The following is a 15,450-nucleotide window of genomic DNA, read 5'->3' as shown; positions in this document are numbered from 1 at the left end:
TCATGTACCGCCACTCAACCCGCACAATTATGGCTCGGGGGCCCGGGCCCCGGTAAAATTATTCGAAAACCCAGTCAAACCGGGCCTGGTTACAGTATTTTCGTTGGTCCATATTTATTAAATTGAATTTACTTGAATGTTTTAACACTTACACGTTCTGTGTTTATTCCGTTGAAAGTCTATTTTTTTTCATCGATAAACACTTAATCATTATTCAATTCTCACATAAAGACGAGATATGATTATATTCATATCTACAGAAAATGCTACCTAACCTCTATTCAAGGACAATTGGCAGCTAATAGATTTTTGCTAATGGACTGAAAATTTTATTTGATTCGTTGAAATAGTTGAATATTTAGCAGATAGCGTAGCTACACATTGTGTTTGGTTCCGATGTACAATTATTTGTTCGAACAAGTTAATACTATGTGTTTTTATCATTATGTCGTGACACACACACACAAGATGATATTGGTATACAAGTATGATATTGGTATTTATTATATTGACAGTAGTCAAGATAATAAATAGCCCTCATATGACACCTGAGTGTTAAGAAGGTAGTAAAGCATCTTCAGATAAATGTGAGGTTCTAGATTTTAATGTCCAGAGCGAGATCTAAGATGTAAAAATAAAAAGGCAAAGAAAACATGCACCAAATAAAAGTACATAAAGGTAAACCTAAGTTTACAAGGTAACTCCGGAAAAATTATCTAGTCTGGTATAAAATCTCAACACAGACATTGCGTCGTATACATGCAATAGTGTAAGTGTCCTGTAATCTTGCATTTTTTTTTATCCCCTGTGCAAAGCCAACTCATCAAACTACAGGAATATCCAGAAAATATTTGCACCTCTCAATTGATTTGGAGGGTATTTTCAGTTAGAAAGTATAATCGCGCCAGTAAGGGACAGAAGCCAGAAATGAGTGCTGCGAGACAAAGGAACTCACTGGACCTGTTGGTCTACGTCTCTTGCTACAATATAATATAGCATCTCGAATATAGGGCAGGTCTCAACTCGAGAACATGGATGCTCGGGACATACACAAGCAATAGCCACGAGGCCCAACGCTTATCTGGCCCCGCACGACCTCATGGAAACTGGGAGATAAAGTCTTGCCAACAATCATCAAACATATAATGTGAGTTGTATATGCTGCACACATGGAGCTTCTGTTAGATTTAATTAGTAACTATATTCACCCTTAACTTCATTTCATTTCAGAAATATTCTATGTTGACGAGATCTACAGAAAAATAATCAACTCTATGTAGGGTGTTAACACCGGAACATGCACGAGTGCTGCTGGCGAGGGAATTCCGTGGAACTTGTTGGTCTACGACTGTAAGGGTAACACTCTATCATGGTGACACCTCGACTCTATGGCGGGTCTCTACACCGGAACATGCACGAGTGCTGTTTTAGAGTGAATTCCGTGGAACCTGTTGGTCTACGACTATAAGGGTAACAGTCTATCATGGTGATAACTCGACTCGATGGCGGGTCTCTACACCGGAACATGCACGCGTGCTGCTGGCGAGGGAATTCCGTGGAACCTGTTGGTCTACGACTGTAAGGGTAACTGTCTATCATGGAGACAACTCGACTCTATGGCGGGTCTCTACACCGGAACATGCACGAGTGCTGCTGGCGAGTGAATTCCGTGGAACCTGTTGGTCTACGACTGTAAGAGTAACAGTCTATCATGGTGACACCTCGACTCTATGGCGGGTCTCTACACCGGAACATGCACGAGTGCTGCTGGCGAGTGAATTCCGTGGAACCTGTTGGTCTACGACTGTAAGGGTAACAGTCTATCATGATGATACCTCGACTCGATGGCGGGTCTTTACACCGGAACGTGCACGCGTGCTGCTGGCGAGGGATTCCGTGAAAATTGTTGGTCTACGACTGTAAGGGTAACAGTCTATCATGGAGACACCTCTACTCAATGCCAGGTTCCAACTCGGGACATACACGAGTGCTGCGGGCGAGGTTACTCTCTGGAACTCGCTGGTCTGCGGCTGCGAGTGTAACTGTCCATCTTGGCGATACCCCGACTGTGGCGGGTCTCAACTTGGGACATGTTAAAACGTAACTCAACGCTTAAGTGTCCATATGAACGACCTCAAACAACAAACGTAGAATGCGTGGTGTATATGCTGCACAACGCTTCTGTTGGATTTAATTGGTAATAATTCGCCGTCAACTTCTATTTCATTTCGGATCAAATTATATGTTGACGAGATCTACAGATAAAGAATATAATTATCACTAGTTATAAAATCTATTGATAAACGTTGTAATAAAAAAGGAACAATGTCTTTTTTAGGGTTAAGTGTGAAAGTAACAGTAGTTCTGATAAGAATAATTAATTGGATGATTCGGATAAGAACCTTTACTTATTGCCGAAAGTCACGGCCTTGACCTTGAACCTATTTTCAAACAACTTAAGCCAACACGTAATGTTAATAGTCTCTGCTATCCTGTTAAATCAATGGCTTACATTTTCTTAATAATAGCAATTATGTAAAAAAACTGGCTTCATTTAAATATGGCTGGTAACATCGTATAACATACTATTAAAATATTATTAATAGTATGAAATTGACTCATGAGCAGTGTGCCACAAACTATTACTTCAACTAGCCAGATATTTCAATAGACAACTATTTCAAGTAAAGAATTAAAAAGCCACTTTAATTGTAATACGTTTTAATGCCAAGAGCACTAATAAAAATCCGACATGAAAGATTTTTTCTTGAAAGAAAATATGCAGGTTTTGACAGAAGAACAACTATTTAAGGTGCAGTCGCTGTTTTATATAAGACTTCTATGAGGGTTCTCAGATATAAAAAATTAATTAATTTTCACTTGAAATACACATAGGGGGTCTCATACACGGGTGTCTGGATCCGGACCGCAAAACTATTTTGTGAACTGCTGAAGTACGTTCTTTGATATTTCCCGCGTTTTTTCTTTCCTACCATTGACGGATGCCAACACCACATGCGCTAAAAACGATTGCCTGGCTACGCTACGAGCTAAAAGTATCTGTTATTTCATACAAAGGAATCGAAAAAATGAAGGTGGAAGTCGAAAGTATACGGTTTTTGCCTGAATGTACCGATTTATCTTGTTTTACACTGTCCAAATTTCCCGTTTAAAAACATAAAAGCAATGAACTGGATCATATTATAATTATTAAACATTATTTTCAAGAAAAATTTGTGAAATATTTCCATAAATTATAAGTCTAGTGGTAGAAGAATTGGGACGAAGTGTAATCTGCTATTTCAATAGAAAACAAATTTAACAGCTTGTTATCTAGTTACAAACACTGTTACGACACTGCTTTTCCTGATGTTAGGAACAAATTTAATATAAGAAGAAAACAAAAATTAAACTGAATAAAACCGGGTATTTTAAAGGCAAGTTCTTTTTTGAACGCCAGATTTAACCTCCGGGACATGTAGCGGAAAATATTGAAATAAGGAATCTTTCTAAGCTAAAGTTAAATACCATGTTGTGAGGGGAAAGATAAATCTTACGACGAATTAATTTTGGATTATTAAAAAGTATCTGGGGAGCTTTAAATGTCACTTTGCCGACTAAAACAAAAATTCGATATGTAAAATCTCTGAACTCATTATTAATGGGTTTGCAATTAGAGATGGAAAGCAAATTGCAGCTCACTTTAGTAGTTTTTGTAGGAAATATATAAAACTGTATTTTAATATTAAAAAGTTTACAGCATTATTGCGACAAATTATAATCAACTCAATTTGAAAGTAATCATGTGTCTCACGTGGACATCTTTTTTGAGTATCTTGTAAATAAAAACTTTTTATGTAAAATATGTTTAAAAAATATTGTACTGATTAAAAATAGTGGATCAAAGGATATTGAAAATAAAGATTAAAAACTCCTTTATTAGTTAAGCTTTTACACATTGTATTTTAAATATGCCGCACTTCTTAAATAAAATGTGTCTACTAAAATGTTAGTTGCCCGTAAATAATGTAGAAAAGGTTAAAATAGTCGTTAATTGAAAAATAACTTTTAAATAATGTTCTATGATATTTAATTTTAATCGTTTTTGGCAAATGAGTATTTTCCCATTCACCCCATGTTTTTAAGTGCATAATTAATTAATATATTTTTCACTCCGTCAGAAGTTTTAAAAATGTGATTACCTAATTTGTACGAATTTTGACATTTATTCAAAAAAACATATCCCCTATCTAATTAGTCAATAGGTAAGAGTTGCACTGATTGAGGGAAATCTATTACCAAAGGCAGTGGCCGCTGGTAAATTTATGTAGGACATTTGACGGGTAAAACTTAGCGGTTTGGGTACATGGATTTGATTATGACTATAAATACTACAATAATTTGTATAAACCTTAGTAATCAAGGCAGGTAAATAATAAAATATATATTTTTTAATCATTATGCCGAATTAAGATGGTTTTTTAATAATTTGTTACGCAAATAAACAAGCATTGTATTTCCAATAAATAGGCCTTTAAAATGACATGTCACAAGATAGGAGCTGCAATTTGAAAATTTAAAGTAATCCCCCTCTACCCCACTTTGAAAAAGGGGAGGGAATATTTGTTATTCAAAAAGTCCAAACAAGTATTTTAATAGGTATGGTGGAAAAGATTTACATCGATAACTCAATGTATCGATAACACCATTACGGTTCACCAAATCTTTGAAAAATAACTTATGGTGCCTCAAGCCCTATACTCATTGTAGTATATTGTTATAATAATAATAATAAATCACTATGGTAATTTATTCCATCAAAACTTTACAAGGTATAATTCACAATAACTTTTTTCGGAATTCACTGGCCAAGTAGTGTGGGCAGTGATATAATTTAATAATAATATTAAGACACTTAATCTAGAATCCAGCAACTTAAGTAGTTATTTAAAATTGAGCCTCCAATTGGAGTGTTTTCTTTTTATTTTATTTATTTTTTAATACTACTGACGTGAACTAGAGCTGATAGGTTTGCATGAATATCCAAATATTGTTGAATAACGCCGGCCAACAATGATTTTATTTTCATTGGTTGCCCATTCTGTTGCCCAAACAGAGGTTTGTCCAAACTGTGCCGGACTCAGTCATGCATTAGTCGGCATCATTCTGGATACTTAGTGACAAAATTCATCAGAAACAAATACTAAACTATCCATTTACAATTTACTATCCTATCCACATTGTGTTTTCCTATGTTTTGTTGAAACTGCCACAAGCTGCTGTGTTGTGGAAATATAGTTGTGATTGTGTGGTAATTAATACAAGTGATACAAATATTGTGTTGTTTGTAACTAACCTCTATCTGGGTAAGCTAATCCAATTCTAACTTTTCCTTCCTTCTTGTTACTGAGTGCACTAACTCATTTTACTGTAGATCATATACAATATATATGTCGGTATTAATTATATTAATAACTCAACACAGAATAACAGCAATTAAACTAATAGTAACACATCAATAACAATAAAGTCTTAACAATAACAATAACATTTAACAATAACCGTACCAATTCAACAATACATCATTTAACACATGTAACAAATAAATAATTAAATAACAAATATATAAATATAATAATATGTAAATGTTCAAATTCATGTTCATGTTAAACTAACCGAACTACATTTTATCTGAGGACATCATTTAAAAACTTAACATCATCCTGCAATAAAACCAGTTGAACAATTTACAACAATTTGTTTTAAATGAATTACAAGTCCTAAAAGAAATTGGTATTTGATTAAAATATTTAGGAGCAAGGTATTGGAAGGAATGCCTAAACATTTCTTTGTTCACTTTAGGAATTCTTATTGTACCCCGTTGTACATTACGGGTAGGGTAAAATAAATTTTAGTTCCCATCAACCAGAGGTTCTACATATAATTTTATATTGATAATATAAGTATCAGATTTATAAAAACTATTCATGAACTTGTTTTTTTTTAGATAAATTTTTAATTATGTTCTGTTTTGTATCATTTAATCATTCAAATATACGCCTGAAATATTACAATATTATAGTGACCAGTTTCTGTAAATGTTTCAACAAAAAAAAATATATATATATACATTTATGAAAAATATTACATCGTTCTTGTGGTATTTGGGAGTTGTCTCGTATAAGAATTTGAAGTAACACAAAATTTGCGTAGCGTGATATGAAAATTAGGATTTCATATTTTGATAGCGGAGGCTTAGGCGGAAACAATAGGCTTATTTTGAAATATTCCCATATAGAATTTATACCATACCAGTTTATTTACAAGTTATTGTATTATTGTAATTTACAATCAGCAAGAGCACGAGCTCAATTGGTTCAGCTTGTACGGTAAGGATTATACAATATGTTCATACTTATAAAGTTTAATTATGTCCACTCCCTAAACAACCTTGTCCAGATTTAATATTTAAATATTTCTCGTTATAAATACGTTTTTATATTTCATAAACATACTCCTTATTTATAACGTAAATCAAACGTGTTTTTATGTCTGTCTAATAAAAAATTATTTTTAGGTATCTTTCAAGTTTGGATACTATACTGTAGAATGCAATTTCAGGTAAACTATAAAGATATACTTTCCCCCGTAGTAACTGATAACATATAAAACGTCACAAAAAAGAAAAACTTTTGGTTTTGCTTCATTACTTATATCTTCCATTCTTTAGAAACTACAGACGCCATTCTTACAGTTATTGGGATGAGATTTTACAGCCTACGTCCGACGTTGACCTACTTCGGCTCACTGTAGCGCGGCCGTAAAAACGGCCTGGCGGACTCATTGCCAATCTGAAGAAACGAAATTCCCTTATTTTGCCGTATCAGTGGGGAATTAATACAGTTCCGAGGTAATATAGTATCAAGATTGTCTGATTTGATCTCAACCTCCTAAAGCGGATATTTAGTACACGGATAGTTTTTTCTAAGAAGTAAATATACGCTATGATTGATATATTCTGTGTACAAAAGTATCCTTAACCGGTAAGACAAACTGTCTAATTATTAAGATGGATTAAATAATAGTAAATACACACAAGTGCTGTTAAAGTTTATATCATTACAATACGTTATAATCCTAATATTATTTTAATATTCCATTTCCATAAAAATCTATTTCCAGCATGCTTATATCTCATTAATATCAAATTCCTAGAATAGACGCGTTAACATATACTCTCTCTTCTATACTATGAGAATTAAATTGCACTTATAGAGTTAATTGAAAGAACGTACTAACCTGCGGCGTGGAAGGTTATCCATGGCGCGCGAACAGACACCAACTGCGCACTGGTGGGCCGCTTACGGCTGGGCGGTGAGTAACGTATTAGTGTCAGTAACAGCGTTATCCACTGGTAACCTATTAACCCGATAACGTGCTATCAGGAACACCCTGTTATTTCAGTAACAGCTGGGCTGTATTTTTCAGTCGAAACGCGCTGAAAACAATCAAATTAAAACGTTCTAACTAGATTTGGAGTTCTTACAGCACGTTTTTGTATTATCTTAACCAGTAACAAACAACAACCGAGGAGATTACGTGCAAGCAATGACACTAGGAACGGACCAGTTCTGACCACACCCTCTTAGTATTAGGTTACAGAGAAACCAATAACGAGGAGGAGGGAGCAGATCATTAAATACACCGAGTTATCTATCGAATAAAAACCACATTGTAGGACGTTTTCTAAAGTGTTTGTTATCAGTTTATCATAAAAATATCTTATTCCTATTACAGTTCATATTATGTAATTAATAAAAGGAATTTACTTTGTGTTCTAGACCAATGGATGAAAAGATTTGTGTAGGTACTAAGTCGCTAAACCAAAAGTCCTTTGTACATATAAGTAATTTATTTTGTAATATAGCAAACATTGCATATAATAATATATATTGTGCAATAATATATAAAACTGGTTGTTTATTTAAATTAATATTTCCAAATTTGAATTAATAATATAAATTAAGCTAGGATCTTTTTAATAATTCTGCACATATCTTGTATAATAAGTTTTAAACATGTTTACGGAACCACAAATTTGAATAAAATAAATAAGCATTTATAAAGGATTTTTCATAAAATTTTCTTAAACTTCCGTTATCGCAAATTAATGTAAAACTATTTTGTTATTTAATACGGTTTATATTATATACTTCAATAAAACGAGTTTACTTTGTGTTCTAAGTGGATATGTGTATAACCTCAAATATTTACATTTAATCTGATCTACTTTATTTTTGCAACTTATAACGTTACGGTACTTCTATTTCAGCCAGTAACAGCATGATTCTAATACCGAACAAAATAACTGTGTTTAAGGCTTGCGATAAGTTATCGAGACATCAATTATAGGTCGACTGGTAACCTGCTATCATGGTAAAAAATTAATAAAACTTAATACCAACTGACCATGTTATTTTAGTAATAGGTTATTGAAGAGTAACGGTTTCTCATCTCTAAGTCGCTTCACCGTCACTTCCGCATGCTCCTTACACGCCAAGGCCACGATATACCGGGCCGCACATTGTTACCAGAGGCACAAACGTACCCAGGAGGGGGATCCAGTAGTCCCTACGTAAACAGTTGTCACAATAGTGAGTGTGTTGCCGAGCTCTGAGGAGTTCTGCACTGTGTTAGTTGTCCCTCGTTGTCACTACGAGGCATACCGTTCTGGACAATATGGTGAATACGCGTTAAAACGAACAGTTACCAATCACGGTGAATTAACAAAACTTGCTCAATTTATATGTGGTAAACATTAGAAGTTGTAATTAGTGATTTACAAAATATAGTGATTAAGCCCCATAATGTAGCCAATACCGAATTTTGTGGAACGCACAGTCAAGAATAAAAGCTAAGATGGCAATTTAGCAACAAATTTGTTCCATACTATTCTTAAATTTACATATCATATTACAATTACATTAGACCTGTATCTATCTTGTACAAACAATGGGTTGTAATCGGATTGCAAGTTTCTGAGTTATGAATTTTTTAAGTTGGTGTTTGGGTAAAAATTGTCAAGAACCGATATTTTTCGTTCTTATCGATATAAAAACTGAAAGTTATTGTTAGTAAATAGTTTTATACGTAGAAATTAAGAAATAAACTAGCTAAATTTAAACTCGCTTCTGTTATTGTAGTTCTATGAGTGGTGGGTCATCTTTCAAAGTCGGATAACTATAATTTTGTAATCAAGTTTTAGGTTTGGTCTTCATTTGTATTTTAAACCAAACTATTTTTTTCAATATTTTGTTAATGTTAAGATTAAATTTTGTTTTATTAAAATATATTTCATATAAACTGTACAAGATTTAACTTATCCCTGTATAAGCTTAATTGGTACCAAATTGGTGTAATGTAAACTGTATATACTCCCACCTGATCTTTGCCTTCCTTTTATTAGTTCAGTAGTACTATAATTAACGATTTTGGATCTACTTGTAAAAAGATGTTCACATGCGCCACTGAACTTCATAGTATTGGACAGTTTGAAACACATAGAGACTGTAAAGTATATTGACATATTCTTCAGTCAGGAAAAATGTTCATTAACTGATTCATTGAAATCCAAGTTTAAAATCACTCAAATCGCTAATTTTTTTTATTCTAAAATTGATTCCACATTTATATGAGGTTGCCTTTGTCAAAAGCAAGGAATAAGTGAATACATCAAGAATCAAGAAGTGTCCAGAATTTTATTTGCAAGAAACATACACATTTTGGGTTCCAACAATTTACAAATAATTTATTGTTGGGTACCCATCTTTACTGTAAACATCTTCTAAATACAAATACTTACTAATTAACAACAACAAAATCGAACGCACTTCTGGCGTCAGTGTTTATAGCTATTTATAAACGAAAGTACAACTAGACTACATGTAAAGGAATTTTAAAAAAATGCATAATTACAAAATTGTATATTATATTATATATACTACCTTTATATGCAACATCCATCCACATCAATCTAATAAAACATTTATTAGAATATTTATAACACACACACACACACACACACACACACACACACACACACACACACACACACGCAAACGCGTGCACACGCGCGTATTATTAAATAAATATGATTTACTTGAAACAGATATTTGTAGGATAATTCAAAGGAAAAAAATGAAGAGTAGTTATGGATTGGATGTCTATAAGTAACGTAGTAATAATAATAATAATATAGATATTTGTACCATTATTGTACTTCAGTCACACAAGTCTCTTGAACAGGGAATATTTCCTGATGAGTTTAAAATCGCTATAGTTGTACCTATGAATAAATAAGAACGGGTATGACACTGATGTGTCAGTATTTCGCCCAATATCGCTAATCAGTAACATAGCTAAGATAGTTTATATTTTAACTAAGGAAATTATTGGAAGAATTTAACTTATTTTTTAACAATTAATTTGGTGTTTGATCTGGTAATGGAACAGACTTAGCATTAGGACAACGTACCAGCTGTATCATACACAGTGCTCATAAATGACATTATTGTTATTTATTTATTTAGTTTTAAAAAACCTTTAACCTTTTAGATATTGATATGTGAGTAAAAAATTTAAGAAATAGGTAGTTGGAGGCTCAGGCATTGTCGACTTATTCTTTATATTATACGAAAAATTTAATGCAAGATTAATTTAGATGTCAAGTTATTTATGTCTTGGTTCGAGAGTACAATGTGATACGGCATCAGGCTACAACCTGTGTTAATGTGTTGACGACATGCCTTACTCATTGTTCATAGTATTCGGCGTATGGATACAGTAAGCTATTTATCAATGATAAAACTATTCATTTTTCACACGTATACTCCTATTAGTCATTATTTACCATTTCAAGCAGCGTAAAGTGTGTAAGGCTTAACCTTGTAACAATTTTTAAATGTCAGCAATTCTTTAGGATTGATTAAATTGTTTTGGAACTCAGCGAATTTTTTCCCATAACTACTCGTATTACAAGGGAAATCTTGTATAAAATGTTGGAATTCTATAATTTTTATTTATATATATATATATATATATATAGCATGTTTTTGAGTTTTCTGATTACATAGATTCAGAAAAATGGTATTTATTAATTATATTTAGTATAAAAAGCTGTTTGGAATCTAAGGTATTTATTTATATAGCAAAAGGCTATCGGAAATTTTTAAATTGTGTTGTAATTGAGGAAAAATGCCATTTGAGATAGAGATCTTTGCAAACTATCCATGAAAGTTGTACCCTCTAACTCAAGTCCGTACTACATCAAGGATTATTCATCGACTTATAAATTACCTTGAGTGTTGAACAGGGAAGGGTATTTCTTTTAAGTACTAGAGCTTCCTAAATATAGCTTTTAATCTTTTAGCCACATTGTTTGTATGTAATACCCATTTAAATCTGTGATACAAAGTGATATCCAAATAATTGGTTTATGTGGCCACTTTAGACTTTGGTAAACATCTTCATTGTGGTTAAATAATCAAACACAGTCTTAGCCCTCAGCTACTGGGGGTTGATCAGGATGATAAATCAGTTGAAGTACATGTGGAATATATATGTCATGGAACGGAGGAACAGTGTGGAGTACTGGATTGCAATTTCTCTAAATATTCACAAACCTCACTCATGGTATGGGAAGCTTTACACTTTGTCAGAGTTTACAGTACTCGGTAATCTATTATTCCATACCTAATATGAACATTTTTTATATTTCGTATTTTTATTATTTAAATCTAACTAGGACAATTATGACGTGACATAAAATCTGTGTAGCTTGTATATCCATGAACGAAAAATTAAGCATTTTAGTCATATTTTTATATAGTATTTTATTTATGTTTGAACTCTATGTTCAGTTCTCTAATATATTCAACTAGGTTTCAAAACTGTAGTTGTGCACTGTGGCTTTAGTACATAGTTTTGAATATATGGAATTAAAGCTCAGTAACAAACATACCAACAGTTTAATTACAATTCCTCATACAGGATCAGATGACATGGCTTCGTTGTGGGAGTGATAGGCTCTCTGATTCTGGGGTGGGTGCAGGGGGAGCCCAACGCTGTCTCTCTCCTGAAGCGAATGCACAGTAGAAGAGTGACGCCAAGAGATGGACGGCAACGATTACGTTGAACGTGTACTGCCAATGGTGCAGCCTCTACGGTATATCACATAAAATTTTTTACGTGTATTAAAAGGATGATTTTGGGTGAAGAAAGGTTTGACATGAAATTGATAAAAAGACATTTAAAGGATGAAGGAGTATTGGAAGGCCGTTTATTTAGGTTATTTGGGCAAAAGTTAACGGGTTTTCTGTATATACATACATGCAAGCCAACAAGGAGCCAGCAAGAGGGTCCTTAGTTCCCCTAAATTTTCAATCTTTTTGAATTATCTATTAGCTAACTATTATTAATATTAAAATAAACTAGTATTACTGAGATGTACTGCTGAAAGAACTTTCTCAACATTAAAACGGGTCAAGAACTTTTTAAATGAAGAATGAGGAAAAAGAAATGAGGAATAAGCTGTTGATTGAACTTGCCTTACTTTCTGTTTGCTTTGAACAAATACAAGTCGTCTTAATCCTCCAAAAATAAATTTTTCTGTCTATGTTCTTGCATATATGAGAATAATTTCCATTATTATTATTACTTCTTGGCCAAGTTTTTGTTAACTTCTTGTGAGAAATGTTTCTACTATTTCTACTACTATTCAAACCCTTAGATATTATTTAAAATTTGATTATTAACTCCTATAATCTAGAAGCAGGCATATCAGATCACACAGCCCAATTGACTACAGCATATTTTTAAATACATGGCATTCCATCTACGAGTTCTAACGACAGTTCAAGAAAGAAAGCATTAATACATTAAAGGCACTACTTGAAAATGAATATTGGAACGATTTATATGAATCCAAAAATGTTTATGATGTATATAATACCTTTCTAACAACACTGACAAAGGCCATGGATGATGTTTGCTCCATGGTGAGGACACAATCAAAGCCAAGGTAAAAGAAAATAACGGCAAAATCAGTCAAAGCCAAAAAGGACTATGATCTACATAAGCGTCGGAAGATTACATTAAAAAATTTAATAATAAATGTAATTCTTTGTGGCAGATAATAAAAACCCATTTAGGAACTACCTTTAAGAACGCAGCCATTTGATTGTATTCGAACATACAGAAAGAGGACTAACTTATAAAGGTTCCTAAAGATATAAATAACTAAAGATCCAAACCATTTGCTATATCCAGAGGTGTACCTCAAGGATTTGTCTGTGGCCCTGTGATGTTTATTTCATTCAAAAACGACGTGCCGCAATACCTAGACGGACTCAGTCACACGCATATGTATGCAGATGGCAACACCCTTCTATCTTCAGGGAATTCTGCTGACCAAATGGCAGTAAGCTCATATATATTTTGATTTAATGTGAATATTGAGTTTAGGACCGTTCTCTTAGTGCAGTTTCTGAAATCAGACAAGGAATCTAGTCTACGACAGTTTCACATTTCAGATGCTGCCCTAAGAGGAAGGTAAACTGGAGTTAAACTCAAAAATAATATATCTATTTCATCAAATTCTATTGCGTGGTTATTTTTGTAACCTATTTTCCACTATGGCCAAGATTTCCCATACCCAGACGTTTCCTATTTCTAATTTGACAAACTGGTGTAGATGTAGTTTTCTTCGTTTAGAAAATGTAACTAACATATAAATGGAATGGTTTACGTGATAGCCATAAAGAAATATTTAAGTTATAGAATTCTAAAAATGGTAAAACCATTACACTTTTGTTTTATTTTTGCTTCTGTACATTTTACATACTAATTTTATTGCCTTGGTCTATTAAATTTATATAAACAATTTTATATGTTTTACATTAATGTACGCTTGAAAAAGAAAAACCATAACATATGATATAGAGAGGATAACTAACCCCATCTTTCATGAAGTAGATAAGAAGACTGGGACTCAGAAAGCCTAGAATGCTTGCAAATGTATTGGAAAATCCCATTAGAGCACTGGCATGCTGAGGCGCTATGTCCAGGTGGTTTACACTGAAACACAAGCACAACTATTAGTTTTGAGAACAACAATCCACAAGTTAAAAAAATATAATATCTTCCTGCTCTGCTTACAACTAAAAATAAATAATAAGTCTTTGGACACATTCCACTATTATGGCCACATCTTACGGTAAACTTTAAAAAGCGAATTTAGTCTCCTACACTGGCTGAGATGGTACTCGAAGAGATAGAGCAGATCTATCAATCTTGATCAGAGTACGCTGTAACACGGATGGAATCTGCTATCTATCTGTATCTGAAGAGACAAAACAGCTTCATTAGTTAGGTCAACCAAACTTTCTCATAGGAACTAAGAACATAGCACAGAGATGACTCCTACACTGCCTTAGGCATAACTTAGGTGGGAACAGTTCTGATTTTAAATGGGAACAGTCACTGTAGAAAACAAAAACAAACAGCATTGTTGTCTATTAGGATTCAGGAAGAATACCCCTCTAGTGAATGGGAAATGTATGAGAACTGACCAACAACTGAATTAGAATGACAATTATGCAGATTTTATAACAATGTGTTCTCCATTTTCTACTACCAGAAAAATACTGTGTTCTTAGACAATCAGTTCTGATCCAGATGTCAGATTTCACTGACACGGATCTAACAATCTAACAATACCTATGTTACCCGACGATGATGATATTCTATCTGGTTGTAGCTCCTTGCGATAGCTTGTTTGAGCAACGACGTAGATAAGCTGACTAGTGAAGTTGTTTAGATATTGGTTTGTCTCTTCAGATACAGATAGACAGCAGACTCCAGATGTCACAGTGTATCCAGATGAAAATTGAGATCTTTTTTCTCTTTTCGAGTACCACCTCACTCAGGGTATAAAGTGACTAGTGAACTTAATTATAAACACATTTCTGAATAAGTAGGTCTAAAGACAAACAACATATCTAGATCTCCTCATAAAGTAGTTTCTTTAAAGGACAGGTAAGAGTTACGGTAATAAAATGCCTTCTAACTATACAACCTAGTTACCCGCTGTAAGAAAAAAAATCACTTCTGATCAGGCTGTACACTGTGTGTCGTGTATTCAGCCACACTTAGCCTAGGTAATAAGGAGTCACATACAAATGTGTTTATTTTGAGCTTCTTGAAGCTGCACATACGTAAATATACTGGAATATTAAATACTCTGAAAAAACTATATTTTGTCATTATTATTTTAAGAACAGTCTAGATTACTGGTCACAATTCTCTGTGGGATTGTTTTTATTAACCTAGATTGTAGTTAGGTGGTAGTTTAGGTATCCACCTGAGGGAAGGATCAGATTGTGCAGATTTTGA

The 15,450-nt window shown here is 33.3% G+C and overlaps 2 protein-coding genes across 4 annotated transcripts in view; both read right to left on the bottom strand.

Annotated features, from left to right (window-relative positions):
• The window catches only part of LOC124356959 (vesicular glutamate transporter 2-like), a 35,921-nt gene extending 28,495 nt beyond the window's left edge, over positions 1-7,426 (bottom strand). For 2 of the 3 annotated variants that reach the window (XM_046808294.1, XM_046808295.1), the window contains exon 1: positions 7,300-7,425. In XM_046808294.1, coding sequence (XP_046664250.1) covers positions 7,300-7,322 — 23 coding nt within the window. In that variant the 5' untranslated portion in view covers positions 7,323-7,425. Of the gene's footprint in view, positions 1-7,299 lie in introns of all 3 variants that reach the window. The other variant, XM_046808296.1, reaches the window with a different exon arrangement.
• Positions 7,427-9,739: 2,313 nt separating this feature from the next.
• Positions 9,740-15,450, bottom strand: part of LOC124356956 (vesicular glutamate transporter 2-like) — a 37,831-nt gene continuing 32,120 nt past the window's right edge. The window contains exons 9-10 of the mRNA XM_046808290.1: positions 14,013-14,133; positions 9,740-12,218 (exon numbers count right to left, since the gene is read on the bottom strand). Of these exons, the coding sequence (XP_046664246.1) occupies positions 12,051-12,218; positions 14,013-14,133 (289 nt within the window). The 3' untranslated portion in view covers positions 9,740-12,050. The remainder of the gene's footprint in view (positions 12,219-14,012; positions 14,134-15,450) is intronic.

This window comes from Homalodisca vitripennis, chromosome 3 (assembly GCF_021130785.1).
Source record: "Homalodisca vitripennis isolate AUS2020 chromosome 3, UT_GWSS_2.1, whole genome shotgun sequence".
NCBI classification, from domain to species: Eukaryota; Metazoa; Arthropoda; class Insecta; order Hemiptera; family Cicadellidae; genus Homalodisca; species Homalodisca vitripennis.
This window is presented reverse-complemented; position numbering and strand designations above follow the sequence as displayed.